Source organism: Pseudophryne corroboree, chromosome 7 (assembly GCF_028390025.1).
Source record: "Pseudophryne corroboree isolate aPseCor3 chromosome 7, aPseCor3.hap2, whole genome shotgun sequence".
Lineage (NCBI taxonomy): Eukaryota > Metazoa > Chordata > Amphibia > Anura > Myobatrachidae > Pseudophryne > Pseudophryne corroboree.
This window is the reverse complement of record NC_086450.1, coordinates 441,938,886-441,956,539: the sequence shown is the minus strand read 5'-3', so window position 1 is coordinate 441,956,539 and position 17,654 is coordinate 441,938,886. Positions and strand designations below refer to the sequence as shown.

At 48.2% G+C, this 17,654-nt stretch overlaps 1 protein-coding gene across 1 annotated transcript in view; it reads right to left on the bottom strand.

Moving 5' to 3' along the window:
• LOC134945559 (NADPH oxidase organizer 1-like) overlaps window positions 1-17,654 on the bottom strand; it is a 103,233-nt gene that overhangs the window by 11,520 nt on the left and 74,059 nt on the right. Inside the window, exon 6 of the mRNA XM_063934922.1 lies at window positions 17,473-17,583. Coding sequence (XP_063790992.1) covers window positions 17,473-17,583 — 111 coding nt within the window. The remainder of the gene's footprint in view (window positions 1-17,472; window positions 17,584-17,654) is intronic.

The following is a 17,654-nucleotide window of genomic DNA, read 5'->3' as shown; positions in this document are numbered from 1 at the left end:
CCCCTTATACATAATGTCCACAGTAGTGCCCCTTATACACATAATGCTCACAGTAGTAGTGCCCTTTACACATAATGCCCACAGTAGTAGTGTACCTTACACATAATGCCCACAGTAGTAGTACCCATTATACACATAATGCCCGCAGTAGTAGTGCCCCTTAAACATAATGCGAACAGCAGTAGTGCCCCTTATACACAGAATGTCTACAGTAGTAGTGCCACTTATACACATAATGTCATTTGTAATATAAAGGATAGTTACAGTAGCTCTAACATTATGACTGTAACCTGCACACTGTGGGTATTGTATGATACTAACATGGTCCTAACACTAGCGAAGATATAATCTGGAGCAGATAACTTGGGTCTCTATGAGACAGGATCTTGGGTTTAAATGAAAAAAGTCAATAAAATAGATAAATTGCAAATGAATAAAATTGAAAGTGCACAACAAAATGTAGCAGTACAATTATACACATAGTATGTCTGACCAAGAAATTCTGGTTGTTTAGATCATCATCTGGCAAAGTTCTGGCAAAGAGATTTGCAGTGTGTTGGGTGACTGGCAAAGAGATCTGCAAAGTGTCAGTTGAAGATGACGGGAGGGGTCGCAGAGGCAGCAAGGACTGGAGGATAACATGCAGGAGGTAAGTTACCATACTTGTGTAATTGACTGTGTGGTGGGGGGTATTGAGAGCACAGTACAAAACAGAGACTATGGTGGGGGAGAGAGGACAATCCAAAACATGCAGAAGGGGGTAGCTCAGTATAGGACATACAGATGGTGTGGGGGCAGGGGCGGTGCTAGGGTGATCGGCGCCCCCCCGCAAACTTTAAATTTGAGCCCTCCCATACTTTGTAAAGTGATAGCGAGCTGCCTGCTAAAAGGGGTGTGGTCTCACAAAGAAGGGTAATGGCCACACAATAGTACTTTCAGTTCAAATTACACCACACAATAGAACAATCTTATTCACATTACACCACACATAGTGCCCCTGATTCATAGTACACAACATAGTAGTGTCCCTTTTTCACATTACGTCACACAGTAGCACCCCTTAGTCATGTTGCGCTATACAGTAGTGCCCATTATACACATAATGCCCACAGTAGTAATGCCCCTTACAAATAATGCCCGCGGCAGTAGTGCCACTTAGACACATAATGCCCACAGTAGTAGTGGGAAGCCTAATGTCAAAACTAGATAAGCCACTACTATGGAGATAGTGGAATGGCTTACCTTCTTATCAATGAACTGGGGGCAGGTATATTAAGCCTTGAAGAGTGATAAAGTGGAGAAAGAATAACTAACAACCAATCAGTTACTATCTGTCATTTTTCAAACACAGCCTGTAACATGGCAGTTAGGAGCTGATTGTCTGCTACTTTATCTCTCTCCACTTTACCACTCTGAACAGCTTAATACATCTCCCCCATAGAATAACCAAATGATGAAATGGAATGACTGTTTCCCTATCTTTGCATATAATAAAGGTGACATGGGGGTCATTCCGAGTTGATCGCTCGCTAGCTACTTTCAGCAGCCGTGCAAACGCATAGTCGCTGCCCACGGGGGAGTGTATTTTCGCTTTGCAAGAGTGCGAACGCCTGTGCAGCTGAGCTCAGCAAAAACATTTTGCGCAGTTTCTGAGTAGCTCTGGACTTACTCAGCGCTTGCGATCACTTCAGTCTTTTTGGTGCTGGAAATTACGTCAGACACCCGCCCTGCAAATGCCCGGACATGCCTGCGTTTTCCCTACCACTCCCAGAAAATGGTCAGTTGACACCCATAAACGCCTTCTTTCTGTTAATCTCTTAGATCCATTGCACAGCAACGATCCTCTTTGTACCCGTACGACGCGCGTGCACATTGCGCAGAATGCGCAGTTTTGCCATTTCTTTTACCTGATCGATGCGCTGTGAAAATCTGCAGCGAGCGATCAACTTGGAATGGCCCCCATGACCCTTTTTCCTAGAGTCCTTTTCCTTCCCACATAGGTTGCCCCTATTCAGATGCGAACCCAAAGCTGCTGTTGCACGCAAGTAGCTCAATGCTTTTTCACTGCGCATGTGTGTAAGCTGCACTGCGCACAAGGGTGGGTCATTCCGAGTTGATCGCACGTAGCAGCTTTTACTGCTGGTGCAATCAACTGATCTTCGCCTATGGGGGAGTGTATTTTAGCATAGCAGGGCTGCGTTCGCTTGTGCAGCCCTGCTATGCTAAAAAAGCTTCACTCAAAACAAGACCAGCCCTGCAGCTGCTTACCCAGTGCGACGGATCCAGCGATGAAGGTCCCGGCTGTGACGTCCGACATCCGCCCTCTGTCCTCCTGGACACGACTGCATTTCTCTTACCACTCCCCGAAAACAGCTGGAAATGGTGAGTATCCGCCCCGGAACGCCTTCTGCCTGTCCATCTTCTTGCGATCGCTGCTGCGATCACATTTGTCGTTGGAGGCGTCGTTGCCCAGGCCCCGCCACGCATGCGCGTTTTTCTGACCAGCTCGCACCGCAGCGAAGAACCGCTGCGTGTGAACGGGTCGGAATGACCCCCAAGATGCGATCAAGCTCACATAGAGGATCCCATCGCAAAGTGACTGACAGGAAGTCAGTGTTTGGGGTGGTAACGGGGGGTTGCTATCTGTACACAGGCGTGTCAGTTCTGTTCAAACACCTTTCCGTGCGCGTGCATAAATTACCCATTGTGACCTGTGTTTCTAGGAGACTGGCTCAGCCTACAACTGCTCAGACTCACTCAGGGTGGACTGCGATGCAATTGCGAACGGCAAAAGATTGCAGAAACGATCGCTGTAACAACCACAACTGAATCAGGCCCACAATTACACCATTATATTTTACTATATTATCGCATTTAACAACTGAGGGGTCAATTTCATTAGGTGCGAGTTTGTCTTACAACAGACGCACTTTCCAATAGCCCAAACTCTCTCAAAAGTGCCCGTAGCCCTATCTGGCCACATAGGGTGCGAGTTTGTCTTACAACAGACGCACTTTACGATAGCCCAAACTCTCTCAAAAGTGCCCGCAGCCCTATCTACCCACAAAGGGTGCGAGTTTGGGTGCCGTTGCCAGTGTTGAAACGTCGCAGCAATTGCAACTCATACCTAATTGGATTGACCCCTAAATGTAAGCAATTTATAGCTTTTATTATTTACTGGTCAAATTTCTTTTCTGAAGGTACCCACTTATTACTATAAGAAAGAACTTATCCCCCCCCCCCCAATGTGTATATTGTATAAAAACAATAGGCCCTTTGGGATTACTGTCCTTAATTTAGGCATTTTTCATGACCTTAATAGTTAGAGTAACATATTACATAGAGATTTTCTCTCTACACAACCACACCACTGTTTGCAGTTTGTCTCTCTGCTTGTTCATCCACTAACAATGTTTTTTTTAAATCTTTTCCTCTTAGTCTACACAGCAGTTGACCTTTGGCAAGTATAGGCAGGTATAGGTAAGTATAGTACCCCTTCCATTACTCACCCCTAGAGGCATCAGAATGGGTGGGGCAAGGGGACAGCTTGCCCCCGCCAAACATGAGAGGCGCCGGTGGAGGAGGAGCGATGTGCAGTCAGTTTAAAAAACGCACATCATAACCTCCATGCAGCACAAGGATTAGGCAGCCGCGCTTCCCCACCCCTAACTCCCAGCAGAGCAGTGTCAAACTGCCGCAAATCCTGGGTGTTTTAGGGGCGTGGCTTAATACAGAGGAGTGCCCGTCTCCTGTGCTGCTGTGTAATCAAGACAGGTACAATAGTGTCTCTCTCACTCCATCTCTCTCCCTGTTCCACTCTTTCTCCATAACACACTCTCTCTCTGTCTCTCTCTCTAACACTCTCTCTCCTCTCTCCCTAACACTCTCTCTCCTCTCTCTCCTCTCTCTCCCTAACACTGCCTCTCCCCTTTCTCTCTCTCTCTCCCGAACACTCTCGCTGCTCTCTCTATCCCTAACACGACCCCCCCCCCTCTCTCTCTCTCTCTCTCTCTCTCTCTCTCTCTCTCTCCCTAACACTCTCTCCCCTCTCTCTAACATACTCTCTCTCCTCTCTCTCTCTCTCTCTCTCTCTCTCTCTCTAACACTCTTGCTTCTCTCTCTTTCTCTCTCTCTCTCCCTAACACTCTCTCTCTCCCTAACACTCTCGCTCCTCTCTAACACTCTAGCTTCTCTCTCCCTAACATTCTCTCTCCTCTTGCTCATCTCTCTCCTTGACACTGTTTCTCTCTCTCTACCTGAAACTGTCCCTCTCTCTTCCTCACTCTCTCTGATACTTACTGGGATATTCAATTTGCCCCAAAGAGACATCGGGAGTAAAATTCCCTGATGTTTCTTCGGGTGTTGCGGTCGGGCTATTGACACCCATAAACGCCTTCTTTCTGTTAATCTCTTAGATCCAGTGCACAGCAACGATCCTCTTTGTACCCGTACGACGCGCGTGCACATTGCGCAGAATGCACAGTTTTGCCATTCCTTTTTCCTGATCGATGCGCTGCAAAAATCTGCAGCGAGCGATCAACTCGGAATGGCCCCCATGACCCTTTTTCCTAGAGTCCTTTTCCTTCCCACATAGGTTGCCCCTATTCAGATGCGAACCCAAAGCTGCTGTTGCACGCAAGTAGCTCAATGCTTTTTCACTGCGCATGTGTGTAAGCTGCACTGCGCACAAGGGTGGGTCATTCCGAGTTGATCGCACGTAGCAACTTTTACTGCTGGTGCGATCAACTGATCTCCGCCTATGGGGGAGTGTATTTTAGCATAGCAGGGCTGCGTTCGCTTGTGCAGCCCTGCTATGCTAAAAAAGCTTCACTCAAAACAAGACCAGCCCTGCAGCTGCTTACCCAGTGCGACGGATCCAGCGATGAAGGTCCCGGCTGTGACGTCCGACATCCGCCCTCTGTCCTCCTGGACACGCCTGCATTTCTCTTACCACTCCCCGAAACAGCTGGAAATGGTGAGTATCCGCCCCGGAACGCCTTCTGCCTGTCCATCTTCTTGCGATCGCTGCTGCGATCACATTTGTCGTTGGAGGCGTCGTTGCCCAGGCCCCGCCGCGCATGCGCATTTTTCTGACCAGCTCGCACCGCAGCGAAGAACCGATGCGTGTGAACGGGTCGGAATGACCCCCAAGATGCGATCAAGCTCACATAGAGGATCCCATCGCAAAGTGACTGACAGGAAGTCAGTGTTTGGGGTGGTAACGGGGGGTTGCTATCTGTACACAGGCGTGTCAGTTCTGTTCAAACACCTTTCCGTGCGCGTGCATAAATTACCCATTGTGACCTGTGTTTCTAGGAGACTGGCTCAGCCTACAACTGCTCAGACTCACTCAGGGTGGACTGCGATGCAATTGCGAACGGCAAAAGATTGCAGAAACGATCGCTGTAACAACCACAACTGAATCAGGCCCACAATTACACCATTATATTTTACTATATTATCGCATTTAACAACTGAGGGGTCAATTTCATTAGGTGCGAGTTTGTCTTACAACAGACGCACTTTCCAATAGCCCAAACTCTCTCAAAAGTGCCCGTAGCCCTATCTGGCCACATAGGGTGCGAGTTTATCTTACAACAGACGCACTTTACGATAGCCCAAACTCTCTCAAAAGTGCCCGCAGCCCTATCTACCCACAAAGGGTGCGAGTTTGGGTGCCGTTGCCAGTGTTGAAACGTTGCAGCAATTGCAACTCATACCTAATTGGATTGACCCCTAAATGTAAGCAATTTATAGCTTTTATTATTTACTGGTCAAATTTCTTTTCTGAAGGTACCCACTTATTACTATAAGAAAGAACTTATCCCCCCCCCCCCCCCAATGTGTATATTGTATAAAAACAATAGGCCCTTTGGGATTACTGTCCTTAATTTAGGCATTTTTCATGACCTTAATAGTTAGAGTAACATATTACATAGAGATTTTCTCTCTACACAACCACACCACTGTTTGCAGTTTGTCTCTCTGCTTGTTCATCCACTAACAATGTTTTTTTTAAATCTTTTCCTCTTAGTCTACACAGCAGTTGACCTTTGGCAAGTATAGGCAGGTATAGGTAAGTATAGTACCCCTTCCATTACTCACCCCTAGAGGCATCAGAATGGGTGGGGCAAGGGGACAGCTTGCCACCGCCAAACATGAGAGGCGCCGGTGGAGGAGGAGCGATGTGCAGTCAGTTTAAAAAACGCACATCATAACCTCCATGCAGCACAAGGATTAGGCAGCCGCGCTTCCCCACCCCTAACTCCCAGCAGAGCAGTGTCAAACTGCCGCAAATCCTGGGTGTTTTAGGGGCGTGGCTTAATACAGAGGAGTGCCCGTCTCCTGTGCTGCTGTGTAATCAAGACAGGTACAATAGTGTCTCTCTCACTCCATCTCTCTCCCTGTTCCACTCTTTCTCCATAACACACTCTCTCTCTGTCTCTCTCTCTAACACTCTCTCTCCTCTCTCCCTAACACTCTCTCTCCTCTCTCTCCTCTCTCTCCCTAACACTGCCTCTCCCCTTTCTCTCTCTCTCTCTCTCCCGAACACTCTCGCTGCTCTCTCTATCCCTAACACGACCCCCCCCCCTCTCTCTCTCTCTCTCTCTCTCCCTAACACTCTCTCCCCTCTCTCTAACATACTCTCTCTCCTCTCTCTCTCTCTCTCTCTCTCTCTCTCTCTCTCTCTCTCTCTCTCTAACACTCTTGCTTCTCTCTCTTTCTCTCTCTCTCTCCCTAACACTCTCTCTCTCCCTAACACTCTCGCTCCTCTCTAACACTCTAGCTTCTCTCTCCCTAACATTCTCTCTCCTCTTGCTCATCTCTCTCCTTGACACTGTTTCTCTCTCTACCTGAAACTGTCCCTTTCTCTTCCTCACTCTCTCTGATACTTACTGGGATATTCAATTTGCCCCAAAGAGACATCGGGAGTAAAATTCCCTGATGTTTCTTCGGGTGTTGCGGTCGGGCTATTGACACCCATAAACGCCTTCTTTCTGTTAATCTCTTAGATCCAGTGCACAGCAACGATCCTCTTTGTACCCGTACGACGCGCGTGCACATTGCGCAGAATGCACAGTTTTGCCATTCCTTTTTCCTGATCGATGCGCTGCAAAAATCTGCAGCGAGCGATCAACTCGGAATGGCCCCCATGACCCTTTTTCCTAGAGTCCTTTTCCTTCCCACATAGGTTGCCCCTATTCAGATGCGAACCCAAAGCTGCTGTTGCACGCAAGTAGCTCAATGCTTTTTCACTGCGCATGTGTGTAAGCTGCACTGCGCACAAGGGTGGGTCATTCCGAGTTGATCGCACGTAGCAACTTTTACTGCTGGTGCGATCAACTGATCTCCGCCTATGGGGGAGTGTATTTTAGCATAGCAGGGCTGCGTTCGCTTGTGCAGCCCTGCTATGCTAAAAAAGCTTCACTCAAAACAAGACCAGCCCTGCAGCTGCTTACCCAGTGCGACGGATCCAGCGATGAAGGTCCCGGCTGTGACGTCCGACATCCGCCCTCTGTCCTCCTGGACACGCCTGCATTTCTCTTACCACTCCCCGAAACAGCTGGAAATGGTGAGTATCCGCCCCGGAACGCCTTCTGCCTGTCCATCTTCTTGCGATCGCTGCTGCGATCACATTTGTCGTTGGAGGCGTCGTTGCCCAGGCCCCGCCGCGCATGCGCGTTTTTCTGACCAGCTCGCACCGCAGCGAAGAACCGATGCGTGTGAACGGGTCGGAATGACCCCCAAGATGCGATCAAGCTCACATAGAGGATCCCATCGCAAAGTGACTGACAGGAAGTCAGTGTTTGGGGTGGTAACGGGGGGTTGCTATCTGTACACAGGCGTGTCAGTTCTGTTCAAACACCTTTCCGTGCGCGTGCATAAATTACCCATTGTGACCTGTGTTTCTAGGAGACTGGCTCAGCCTACAACTGCTCAGACTCACTCAGGGTGGACTGCGATGCAATTGCGAACGGCAAAAGATTGCAGAAACGATCGCTGTAACAACCACAACTGAATCAGGCCCACAATTACACCATTATATTTTACTATATTATCGCATTTAACAACTGAGGGGTCAATTTCATTAGGTGCGAGTTTGTCTTACAACAGACGCACTTTCCAATAGCCCAAACTCTCTCAAAAGTGCCCGTAGCCCTATCTGGCCACATAGGGTGCGAGTTTGTCTTACAACAGACGCACTTTACGATAGCCCAAACTCTCTCAAAAGTGCCCGCAGCCCTATCTACCCACAAAGGGTGCGAGTTTGGGTGCCGTTGCCAGTGTTGAAACGTCGCAGCAATTGCAACTCATACCTAATTGGATTGACCCCTAAATGTAAGCAATTTATAGCTTTTATTATTTACTGGTCAAATTTCTTTTCTGAAGGTACCCACTTATTACTATAAGAAAGAACTTATCCCCCCCCCCCCCAATGTGTATATTGTATAAAAACAATAGGCCCTTTGGGATTACTGTCCTTAATTTAGGCATTTTTCATGACCTTAATAGTTAGAGTAACATATTACATAGAGATTTTCTCTCTACACAACCACACCACTGTTTGCAGTTTGTCTCTCTGCTTGTTCATCCACTAACAATGTTTTTTTTAAATCTTTTCCTCTTAGTCTACACAGCAGTTGACCTTTGGCAAGTATAGGCAGGTATAGGTAAGTATAGTACCCCTTCCATTACTCACCCCTAGAGGCATCAGAATGGGTGGGGCAAGGGGACAGCTTGCCCCCGCCAAACATGAGAGGCGCCGGTGGAGGAGGAGCGATGTGCAGTCAGTTTAAAAAACGCACATCATAACCTCCATGCAGCACAAGGATTAGGCAGCCGCGCTTCCCCACCCCTAACTCCCAGCAGAGCAGTGTCAAACTGCCGCAAATCCTGGGTGTTTTAGGGGCGTGGCTTAATACAGAGGAGTGCCCGTCTCCTGTGCTGCTGTGTAATCAAGACAGGTACAATAGTGTCTCTCTCACTCCATCTCTCTCCCTGTTCCACTCTTTCTCCATAACACACTCTCTCTCTGTCTCTCTCTCTAACACTCTCTCTCCTCTCTCCCTAACACTCTCTCTCCTCTCTCTCCCTAACACTGCCTCTCCCCTTTCTCTCTCTCTCCCGAACACTCTCGCTGCTCTCTCTATCCCTAACACGACCCCCCCCTCTCTCTCTCTCTCTCTCTCTCCCTAACACTCTCTCCCCTCTCTCTAACATACTCTCTCTCCTCTCTCTCTCTCTCTCTCTCTAACACTCTTGCTTCTCTCTCTTTCTCTCTCTCTCTCCCTAACACTCTCTCTCTCCCTAACACTCTCGCTCCTCTCTAACACTCTAGCTTCTCTCTCCCTAACATTCTCTCTCCTCTTGCTCATCTCTCTCCTTGACACTGTTTCTCTCTCTACCTGAAACTGTCCCTTTCTCTTCCTCACTCTCTCTGATACTTACTGGGATATTCAATTTGCCCCAAAGAGACATCGGGAGTAAAATTCCCTGATGTTTCTTCGGGTGTTGCGGTCGGGCTATTGACACCCATAAACGCCTTCTTTCTGTTAATCTCTTAGATCCAGTGCACAGCAACGATCCTCTTTGTACCCGTACGACGCGCGTGCACATTGCGCAGAATGCACAGTTTTGCCATTCCTTTTTCCTGATCGATGCGCTGCAAAAATCTGCAGCGAGCGATCAACTCGGAATGGCCCCCATGACCCTTTTTCCTAGAGTCCTTTTCCTTCCCACATAGGTTGCCCCTATTCAGATGCGAACCCAAAGCTGCTGTTGCACGCAAGTAGCTAAATGCTTTTTCACTGCGCATGTGTGTAAGCTGCACTGCGCACAAGGGTGGGTCATTCCGAGTTGATCGCACGTAGCAACTTTTACTGCTGGTGCGATCAACTGATCTCCGCCTATGGGGGAGTGTATTTTAGCATAGCAGGGCTGCGTTCGCTTGTGCAGCCCTGCTATGCTAAAAAAGCTTCACTCAAAACAAGACCAGCCCTGCAGCTGCTTACCCAGTGCGACGGATCCAGCGATGAAGGTCCCGGCTGTGACGTCCGACATCCGCCCTCTGTCCTCCTGGACACGCCTGCATTTCTCTTACCACTCCCCGAAACAGCTGGAAATGGTGAGTATCCGCCCCGGAACGCCTTCTGCCTGTCCATCTTCTTGCGATCGCTGCTGCGATCACATTTGTCGTTGGAGGCGTCGTTGCCCAGGCCCCGCCGCGCATGCGCGTTTTTCTGACCAGCTCGCACCGCAGCGAAGAACCGATGCGTGTGAACGGGTCGGAATGACCCCCAAGATGCGATCAAGCTCACATAGAGGATCCCATCGCAAAGTGACTGACAGGAAGTCAGTGTTTGGGGTGGTAACGGGGGGTTGCTATTGCTATCTGTACACAGGCGTGTCAGTTCTGTTCAAACACCTTTCCGTGCGCGTGCATAAATTACCCATTGTGACCTGTGTTTCTAGGAGACTGGCTCAGCCTACAACTGCTCAGACTCACTCAGGGTGGACTGCGATGCAATTGCGAACGGCAAAAGATTGCAGAAACGATCGCTGTAACAACCACAACTGAATCAGGCCCACAATTACACCATTATATTTTACTATATTATCGCATTTAACAACTGAGGGGTCAATTTCATTAGGTGCGAGTTTGTCTTACAACAGACGCACTTTCCAATAGCCCAAACTCTCTCAAAAGTGCCCGTAGCCCTATCTGGCCACATAGGGTGCGAGTTTGTCTTACAACAGACGCACTTTACGATAGCCCAAACTCTCTCAAAAGTGCCCGCAGCCCTATCTACCCACAAAGGGTGCGAGTTTGGGTGCCGTTGCCAGTGTTGAAACGTCGCAGCAATTGCAACTCATACCTAATTGGATTGACCCCTAAATGTAAGCAATTTATAGCTTTTATTATTTACTGGTCAAATTTCTTTTCTGAAGGTACCCACTTATTACTATAAGAAAGAACTTATCCCCCCCCCCCCCCCCCCAATGTGTATATTGTATAAAAACAATAGGCCCTTTGGGATTACTGTCCTTAATTTAGGCATTTTTCATGACCTTAATAGTTAGAGTAACATATTACATAGAGATTTTCTCTCTACACAACCACACCACTGTTTGCAGTTTGTCTCTCTGCTTGTTCATCCACTAACAATGTTTTTTTTAAATCTTTTCCTCTTAGTCTACACAGCAGTTGACCTTTGGCAAGTATAGGCAGGTATAGGTAAGTATAGTACCCCTTCCATTACTCACCCCTAGAGGCATCAGAATGGGTGGGGCAAGGGGACAGCTTGCCACCGCCAAACATGAGAGGCGCCGGTGGAGGAGGAGCGATGTGCAGTCAGTTTAAAAAACGCACATCATAACCTCCATGCAGCACAAGGATTAGGCAGCCGCGCTTCCCCACCCCTAACTCCCAGCAGAGCAGTGTCAAACTGCCGCAAATCCTGGGTGTTTTAGGGGCGTGGCTTAATACAGAGGAGTGCCCGTCTCCTGTGCTGCTGTGTAATCAAGACAGGTACAATAGTGTCTCTCTCACTCCATCTCTCTCCCTGTTCCACTCTTTCTCCATAACACACTCTCTCTCTGTCTCTCTCTCTAACACTCTCTCTCCTCTCTCCCTAACACTCTCTCTCCTCTCTCTCCTCTCTCTCCCTAACACTGCCTCTCCCCTTTCTCTCTCTCTCTCCCGAACACTCTCGCTGCTCTCTCTATCCCTAACACGACCCCCCCCTCTCTCTCTCTCTCTCTCTCTCTCCCTAACACTCTCTCCCCTCTCTCTAACATACTCTCTCTCCCCTCTCTCTCTCTCTCTCTCTCTCTCTAACACTCTTGCTTCTCTCTCTTTCTCTCTCTCTCCCTAACACTCTCTCTCTCCCTAACACTCTCGCTCCTCTCTAACACTCTAGCTTCTCTCTCCCTAACATTCTCTCTCCTCTTGCTCATCTCTCTCCTTGACACTGTTTCTCTCTCTACCTGAAACTGTCCCTTTCTCTTCCTCACTCTCTCTGATACTTACTGGGATATTCAATTTGCCCCAAAGAGACATCGGGAGTAAAATTCCCTGATGTTTCTTCGGGTGTTGCGGTCGGGCTATTGACACCCATAAACGCCTTCTTTCTGTTAATCTCTTAGATCCAGTGCACAGCAACGATCCTCTTTGTACCCGTACGACGCGCGTGCACATTGCGCAGAATGCACAGTTTTGCCATTCCTTTTTCCTGATCGATGCGCTGCAAAAATCTGCAGCGAGCGATCAACTCGGAATGGCCCCCATGACCCTTTTTCCTAGAGTCCTTTTCCTTCCCACATAGGTTGCCCCTATTCAGATGCGAACCCAAAGCTGCTGTTGCACGCAAGTAGCTCAATGCTTTTTCACTGCGCATGTGTGTAAGCTGCACTGCGCACAAGGGTGGGTCATTCCGAGTTGATCGCACGTAGCAACTTTTACTGCTGGTGCGATCAACTGATCTCCGCCTATGGGGGAGTGTATTTTAGCATAGCAGGGCTGCGTTCGCTTGTGCAGCCCTGCTATGCTAAAAAAGCTTCACTCAAAACAAGACCAGCCCTGCAGCTGCTTACCCAGTGCGACGGATCCAGCGATGAAGGTCCCGGCTGTGACGTCCGACATCCGCCCTCTGTCCTCCTGGACACGCCTGCATTTCTCTTACCACTCCCCGAAACAGCTGGAAATGGTGAGTATCCGCCCCGGAACGCCTTCTGCCTGTCCATCTTCTTGCGATCGCTGCTGCGATCACATTTGTCGTTGGAGGCGTCGTTGCCCAGGCCCCGCCGCGCATGCGCGTTTTTCTGACCAGCTCGCACCGCAGCGAAGAACCGATGCGTGTGAACGGGTCGGAATGACCCCCAAGATGCGATCAAGCTCACATAGAGGATCCCATCGCAAAGTGACTGACAGGAAGTCAGTGTTTGGGGTGGTAACGGGGGGTTGCTATCTGTACACAGGCGTGTCAGTTCTGTTCAAACACCTTTCCGTGCGCGTGCATAAATTACCCATTGTGACCTGTGTTTCTAGGAGACTGGCTCAGCCTACAACTGCTCAGACTCACTCAGGGTGGACTGCGATGCAATTGCGAACGGCAAAAGATTGCAGAAACGATCGCTGTAACAACCACAACTGAATCAGGCCCACAATTACACCATTATATTTTACTATATTATCGCATTTAACAACTGAGGGGTCAATTTCATTAGGTGCGAGTTTGTCTTACAACAGACGCACTTTCCAATAGCCCAAACTCTCTCAAAAGTGCCCGTAGCCCTATCTGGCCACATAGGGTGCGAGTTTGTCTTACAACAGACGCACTTTACGATAGCCCAAACTCTCTCAAAAGTGCCCGCAGCCCTATCTACCCACAAAGGGTGCGAGTTTGGGTGCCGTTGCCAGTGTTGAAACGTCGCAGCAATTGCAACTCATACCTAATTGGATTGACCCCTAAATGTAAGCAATTTATAGCTTTTATTATTTACTGGTCAAATTTCTTTTCTGAAGGTACCCACTTATTACTATAAGAAAGAACTTATCCCCCCCCCCCCAATGTGTGTATTGTATAAAAACAATAGGCCCTTTGGGATTACTGTCCTTAATTTAGGCATTTTTCATGACCTTAATAGTTAGAGTAACATATTACATGGAGATCTTTCTCTCTACACAACCACACCACTGTTTGCAGTTTGTCTCTCTGCTTGTTCATCCACTAACAATGTTTTTTTTAAATCTTTTCCTCTTAGTCTACACAGCAGTTGACCTTTGGCAAGTATAGGCAGGTATAGGTAAGTGTAGTACCCCTTCCATTACTCACCCCTAGAGGCATCAGAATGGGTGGGGCAAGGGGACAGCTTGCCCCCGCCAAACATGAGAGGCGCCGGTGGAGGAGGAGCGATGTGCAGTCAGTTTAAAAAACGCACATCATAACCTCCATGCAGCACAAGGATTAGGCAGCCGCGCTCCCCCACCCCTAACTCCCAGCAAAGCAGTGTCAAACTGCCGCAAATCCTGGGTGTTTTAGGGGCGTGGCTTAATACAGAGGAGTGCCCGCCTCCTGTGCTGCTGTGTAATCAAGACAGGTACAATAGTGTCTCTCTCACTCCATCTCTCTCCCTGTTCCACTCTTTCTCCATAACACACTCTCTCTCTGTCTCTCTCTCTAACACTCTCTCTCCTCTCTCCCTAACACTCTCTCTCATCTCTCTCCCTAACACTCCCTCTCCCCTTTCTCTCTCTCTCCCGAACACTCTCGCTCCTCTCTCTATCCCTAACACTAACCCCCCTCTCTCTCTCTCTCTCTCTCTCTCCCTAACACTCTCTCCCCTCTCTCTAACATACTCTCTCCTCTCTCTCTCTCTCTCTCTCTCTCTCCCTAACACTCTTGCTTCTCTCTCTTTCTCTCTCTCTCCCTAACACTCTCTCTCTCCCTAACACTCTCACTCCTCTCTAACACTCTAGCTTCTCTCTCCCTAACATTCTCTCTCCTCTTGCTCATCTCTCTCCTTGACACTGTTTCTCTCTCTACCTGAAACTGTCCCTTTCTCTTCCTCACTCTCTCTGATACTAACTGGGATATTCAATTTGCCCCAAAGAGATATCGGGAGTAAAATTCCCTGATGTTTCTTCGGGTGTTGCGGTCGGGCTATTTGATTAGCTTGGCCGGTAAAACGTGCTTTTACACCCGTAAACACACAGGTTTAGTGAAACCTGTGTGTTAACGGGTGAAATAGCCCCGTTTTCGGGTGAAAACGGGGCTGTTATTGGGGATAAACTCCTGAACTGACGTGGCCCTGTCCGGCTTAGATTAGGCCAAAGATAAAAGAAATGTTACAGAACAGTGTTATTAGATAATAGGGGGAGATATTGGTTAAATATATATATAGAGTCTGATTCTAAGATTTACATAAATCTCCGATGTTTAATGTTCTGCGCATGAGCAGGCACCGCACTGCGTATATATATATATATATATATATATATCTCTTCAAAAATAAGGATGCACTCACCAGACTTCTTCAAAATGTACAAAGCGAGCCTTTAATGCCAACAGCACATACTCACAAGGTCATGGTCAATGTTTCGGCTCAAGACAGAGCCTTTTTCAAGACCAGATTACCAGATGCCATCTCCCGCGGTACACTTGGTCACTATGTTTCTTTGCAGACCCCGGCGCGCAAGTTCATTGGAAAGCGGCTAGGTTGCCAGGGCGACCAGGCCGGGGACCAATCGTGATGCCATGGCAACGGGAGACCGGAAGTGGTCATACGGCGCGGGTGCCGCGTTATACGCACAGCGCTGGAAACCCCCGGCTCCAGGAGCGACGGACAGCGCGGGGAAAGCTCCTCCTTGCACGTGGTGGCCACCAGCTTTAAAGGTAATGGTTTTTTCACATACAAATATTCACACCTTGACAAAGGGGCTGCAGGCCCCGAAACGTTGGAATTGTGATTTGCTTAATACACTTTGTTATTTTGCACTGTACAAGCCCTGGAGTGACGCTGTATTTGTTCGCTATAACCATACCAGGACGGAGGGCACCCAGGCCATTGAACATACAGGACCAGGAGTGCCGGGCAGTACACTATGGTATATATATATATATATATATATATATATATACACACACATTTATAGAACACTGCAAGAAAATGGATTTGGACACAAATCCTCTTTATACCGCATTCATGCACTTAACCCAAGAGCTCGCTGCCATTCAGCCACAATACCCCTCATTAAATAATACATTCCAATATACTGTCACACCCGGGACTCCAACCCACAACCTGCTGTATTCCAGCCAAGCACCCCACCCACAGAGCCACTTGATCCCACTTAAAAACTATAAGATTTCTAACTATATGACGCTACCTGTTCCCCGTTAAAAAAAAAACAAGCACCATTATTGAGCAGATCTATGTACAGTGCAACCACACACAGGGTCGGACTGGCCCACAGGGGTACCAGGGAAACCACCGGTAGGCCCCAATGCCTGAGTGCCCACTCCTTCCTCTAGGGATCAAGTTCCAGACTGTGCACTTGTATTATACATGGTAGATATGTTGCATTACACTGCACTAGACTATTGTATATTTTAAGCCTCTGTGGAGGCTGGCCACACCCCCTTTGTAGGCTGGCCACACCCTTAAGTATGGGCCCCTATCACTGCATCCCCCCGGTGAGCCCTTCATGCCCCAGTCCGACACTGGCCGCACATCCAATCCCTTGCAGCCACACACTACATAGATCTGCCCAGCTGTAACGCTGATCCCCCCTACATAAAGTACAAGGTAAGCTTCAAATATTTACAACTCTCCATCTTGGAATTCTCTAGCTTTCTATGCAAGGGCAGATAGCTGAATAAATAGTGTAAAACTGCAATGCCATATGCAATGGGTTCGGATCCCGGGCACATCAGCATTCCAAAATGGTATAAAGGACAGTGTGACTGAACAACAAAGAGCTCTCAAGTCAAGTCCATGAATGCAGTATGTATATCAGGTTGACTATCCCTTATCCAAAATGCTTGGGACCAGAAGCATTTTGGATAATGGATTATTCTTTATTTCGGAATATTTAATATTTTTTGCCCCTCCTATAATCTATAATGCCAGATACAAGTAATGCCCCCAGAATAGTGCCTCTGCCACCATCACCCATTTACCTTCCCCCTCACCCATTCACCTGCCACCTGCTATCAGTAATCAGGGTCATGTATCAACGCCGAAGTTGCCAGGGACACCACTGGGTTGCCATGAGCGGGGCTGGGCAGATGAGCAGAGCCGCACCGCAGGTGAGATGCTGGGCGGGAGGTGATGGAGTCGCTCTCCTGCTCCCTGGGTTTTGGTGATATCCATGTTTGAGCACAGGTAACTTAAATAGTACCTGTTATTTTCATTTAACCATCTGTGCTGAAGCCTGGCTAACTTTTAAACCTGCATAGTTAGTGTGCCTTGAGGACCGAGGTTGGGAATACCTGCCATAGACCTTGAATCCGGTGGCATCCAGTTATAACTATCTACCAATATTCCATGTACCTGGCTAGTATTAATAAGATCTGACTGGGGCCTTTGTAAATACAATCAAGACTTTTGCAAAGTAGTAGCATGACTTGCTCTGTAGTCTAGTGGGTCTGGGCAAACAATTATGCTTCAGTATCTACACGTTTTTTGTGTAAGAGGGTGCTGTATGGTTAAATGTCATTGTGGGATGATGGTTCTACTGTGTACTCCACAGCCCACTGAGAGAAGAACCAAACTGAGGACATGTCTAAAAACTTCCACAGGTGTCTGTGCAGCAACCTTGGTGTTTCCTATGATTTAAGGGTGATCACAATTTGACGGCCCAGTTTGCAGGTGGCATTGATGTGCACCTCGTGTGCTTATATTGTGTGTTGCACGTTCACTAGGTGGGCCCACTGCAGCTGCTATAGTGCTGAGTGCCGCGAGTCTCACCACGGCTGCATGACGTCCTCCTCGCGTCACTATTTAAAGGCTCTGACTTTATCAGGTATGGAGCCGGAAACCATGCCAAACATTTCTCTTCATTCTCCACCAGCCACCAGCCTACAAGAAAGCAACAGACACATACGTTGATGTGCATTAATTCATGCATTTTATCTCCATGTTAGTATGCA